The sequence below is a fragment of the Mandrillus leucophaeus genome, unplaced genomic scaffold (assembly GCF_000951045.1).
Source record: "Mandrillus leucophaeus isolate KB7577 unplaced genomic scaffold, Mleu.le_1.0 Scaffold48, whole genome shotgun sequence".
NCBI lineage: Eukaryota > Metazoa > Chordata > Mammalia > Primates > Cercopithecidae > Mandrillus > Mandrillus leucophaeus.
The window spans coordinates 448,724-452,405 of NW_012105142.1; the positions used below are offsets into that span (position 1 = coordinate 448,724).

The following is a 3,682-nucleotide window of genomic DNA, read 5'->3' on the forward strand; positions in this document are numbered from 1 at the left end:
GGGTATATTAAGTTAAATAATAATTTTTAAAATATATAATTTAATTTAAAAAATAGGAAAACACACACACACATACCCCTAGAACTCCATCATGGGAAAACGTCAGCAAGAGAGAGAAACCATTCCACTACCCCCACCACAGGCTTTTCTGGGGCCCTCCTTTCAGGTTTTTTTCTGCACACAGTCCCTTGGGATCCACTAGATAAAGGGGTCCCAGGGGTTGCAGAGAGAAGTCCCCAACACATAATTACATTTCAGAGGCGCTGACATAGCTCATGCAGAGGACAGAGAATTTGGGCTAAAACAAAACGGTTCTTCTATGTGTAGCATTCATTCACGTATTCCACAAATAAACCTAGAGAACCTCCTCCCCCATGGGGCCTGGACCTGATGCTGCCGCTCAGCAGCCACCTAGGAGTGAAGTCTCCAACTTTGAAGTGTCAGTTGCTGGCAGCCAGATGACACCTTGAGGATGAAACAGGGATGTCAGGCCATGGCAAGAGGCACAGAGGAGACAGTGGCCCCGGCTACTTTAGACGGGCAGTCAGGGAGGGCCTCCCCAAGAGCGCAATACCATGGAGGCAGGGACCCGCCAAGAGCCCTGAGGCCAGATCTGCTTGTAGGTCAGCAAGACAGGGGGACCGGGGAGGAGAACATGGAGAGGTGCCAGATTTGAAATGGCCCGGAAGGCCACAGGCAGATCATCAGACTTCATCTTAAACATGCTGGAAAGCCAGGCAGAGATTTCGAGGAAATTACTAAAAACATACTCTGACATCTGCATGTGAGTGCATTAAATCAAGGCCAAGCGTGAAACGCTACTTACTGAGAATGTTCTTTTTTTTTTTTTTTTTTTTTTTTTTTTTTTTGTATTTTTAGTAGAGACAAGGTTTCACCATGCTGGCCAGGCTGTTTTCGAACTCCTGGTGTCAAGTGATCCGCTGGCCTCGGCCTCCCAAAGCACTGGGATTACAAGCATGGGCCACCACACCCGGCCTCTTCCTTCTTTCTGCTTTTAAAATTGTTGTGATCTATGATGCTACTTTCATAATGTAAAACACAAAGGCTCAGTACTTTATTTTTTGTGGAGACAAGGGTCTCCATGTGGCCCAGGCTGGTCTGGAATTCCTGGGCTCAAGCCATCCTCCTGCCTCGGCCTCCCAAAGCTCTGGGATTACAGGCATGAGCCACCACACCTGGTCTGCACTTTATTTTTGGAAAAGGTCTCCTTGGTGCACATGAAACGGCCTCAGAGCAGGGAGCTGCAGCCATGCAATCCAGGCTGTGGGTGTACATTCTCCCACCTGGTTTCCCTGCCTGTCTCAGACACTTTAGTGACATCTACCCTGAGAGGATGAGGCCCCCTGCCAGGCCCTGGCTCTGCCCTCCCATGGGGCTTCCCAGGTACCAGCAGCAACCCAGTCACCCAAAGAGGGAAGAGCTTCACTCCCAAGAAACGGCAGGAGGGGCCGCAACCGCCTCCTCTCACACACTTGCCCTTCAGTGAGTCCAGACTGTCTTCATCACAAAACCAGAGAGAAGCCTTCACTTTTAACTTCTTTTTTAACATCCCAGGAAATTGTTTAAAAATCACGAAGAAAATAGAAAAATTCCACTTTAATTAAACTGTTCAGTCTGGATTTTTTTTCCCCTGACACTAACTGAAATTAAAAATAGAAATCAATTTCTACAACCTTTCAAGGCAGTCTTTGAAACGTCAAGGTTTTAAAGATTATTTTACAGCAGGAATTTACATATAAATACACTCTGTACAATGCGTTAACTGAACAATCACTGGGCTTCCATCATGGAGGAGAAATGATTCTAGGATGAGCCAGTGCAGCATTCAATTACTGCCTTCTTAGCGGAAGGCTTTTCAGCCTGGAAAAGAAAACAGAAAAGAAAGAAGTGGAAAGTTAGCTACAAGTGAAAAACCAAACAGCTCTGTGAAGGCTGAGAATGCCAGGCCTCCCCAAATCACAGCAGCATGTCTGCACCGATAAAATGCACTCACAATAACCCACAATGAAGTACTGCCTCATCTGTGCTTTTTTTTTCCCCCCCTCCGCCGAGATGGAGTTTCACTCTTGTTGCCAAGGCTGGAGTACAGTGGTACAATCTCAGCTCGCTGCAACCTCTGCCTCCCGGGTTTAAGTGAGTCTCCTGCCTCCGCCTCCAGAGTAGCTGGGATTACAGGCGCACACCACCACGCCCAGCTAATTTTTGTATTTTTAGTACAGACGGGGTTTCACCATGTTGGCCAGGCTTGTCTCGAACTCCTGACCTCGTGATCTGCCCTCCTCAACCTCCCAAAGTGCTGGGATTACAGGCATGAGCCACCGCACCCGGCCAATCTGTGTTCTTAAAATGCTTCTTCTATTACCCTGAAAACACAGATAGACTCACTCACCCACACCTCGTATTAAGACCATTTATAAAAGCAACTTGTTTCCCTAGTCTTATTTAGCCTTGAGAATACAAGCAATTTTTAATTTCAGTTTCACTCACCTACCGCATCTGTTGCATGACCCTTGAGAAGGAACTAAAATATATTCACTCCAGGGCCCAAAGTATCCACGTTGTCCTTTTTTTTTTTTTTTTTAATTTTTTTATAGAGGCAAGGTCTCCCTATGTTGTCTGAGCTGGTCTCGAACTCCTGGGCTCAAGCAATCTTCCCATCTTGGCCTCCCAAGGTGCTGGGATTACAGGCATGAGCCACCATGCCCAGCCCCCAAGTTGTCAATCTTAAAAATGAATTTTTTTTTTTTTTGAGACGGAGTCTCTGTCACCACCCAGGCTGGAGTATGGTGGCACGATCTCGGTTCACTGCAGGTCCACCTCCCAGGTTCAAGCGATTCTCCTGCCTCAACCTCCTGAGTAGCTGGGACTACAGGCGTGTGCTCCCATGCCCGGCTAGTTTTTTTAGTAGAGACAGGTTTGGGGTTTCACCATGTTAACCAGGATGGTCTCAATCTCCTGACCTCATGATCTGCCCGCCTTGGCCTCCCAGAGTGCTGGGATTATAGACGTGAGCCACCACACCCGGCCTAAATCTGAATTTCATACATATAGGAATGTTCGTGGCAGTTCTATGTGAAACAGAGCTGAATCACACTGGCTGCAGATCCCTGCTCCACAGCCTCAAAGTAGAAAACCCAGTATCCACACAACAGAAGAGATAAACACACTGTGGTGTGTTCACAAGAAGGACTCTTCCACAGCAGTGACTACAAGCCCCTCACTGCAGCCTACGATCATCTGAAGGAATCTCAGAAGCCAGACGCTCAAAGAGTTCACACAACACCCTTCTTCCAAATAAAGATGAAATTGGCAAGAGTAGTCTGGTGCAGTGGCTCACGTCTGAGCCTGAGGCAGGAGGATCACTTGAGGCCAGGAGTTTGAGACTAGTCTGGGCAACATAGGAGATTTCATCTCTACAAAAAAGACTTTTTTTTTTTTTTTTTTTCTGAGACGGAGTCTCGCTCTGTCACTCAGGCTGGAGTGCAGTGGCACGATCTTGGCTCACTGCAAGCTCTGCCTCCCGGGTTCACACCATTCTCCTGCCTCAGCCTCCTGAGTAGCTGGGACTACAGGCGCCCGCCACTACACCTGGCTAATTTTTTTTGTTTTTGTTTTTTTGAGACAGAGTCTTGCTCTGTCACCCAGGCTGGAGTGCAGTGGC

At 47.6% G+C, this 3,682-nt stretch overlaps 1 protein-coding gene across 1 annotated transcript in view; it reads right to left on the reverse strand.

Annotated features, from left to right (window-relative positions):
* Positions 1 to 1,602: 1,602 nt before the first annotated feature.
* GPATCH1 (G patch domain containing 1) overlaps positions 1,603 to 3,682 on the reverse strand; it is a 47,651-nt gene continuing 45,571 nt past the window's right edge. Inside the window, exon 18 of the mRNA XM_011995278.1 lies at positions 1,603 to 1,881. Coding sequence (XP_011850668.1) covers positions 1,851 to 1,881 — 31 coding nt within the window. The 3' untranslated portion in view covers positions 1,603 to 1,850. The remainder of the gene's footprint in view (positions 1,882 to 3,682) is intronic.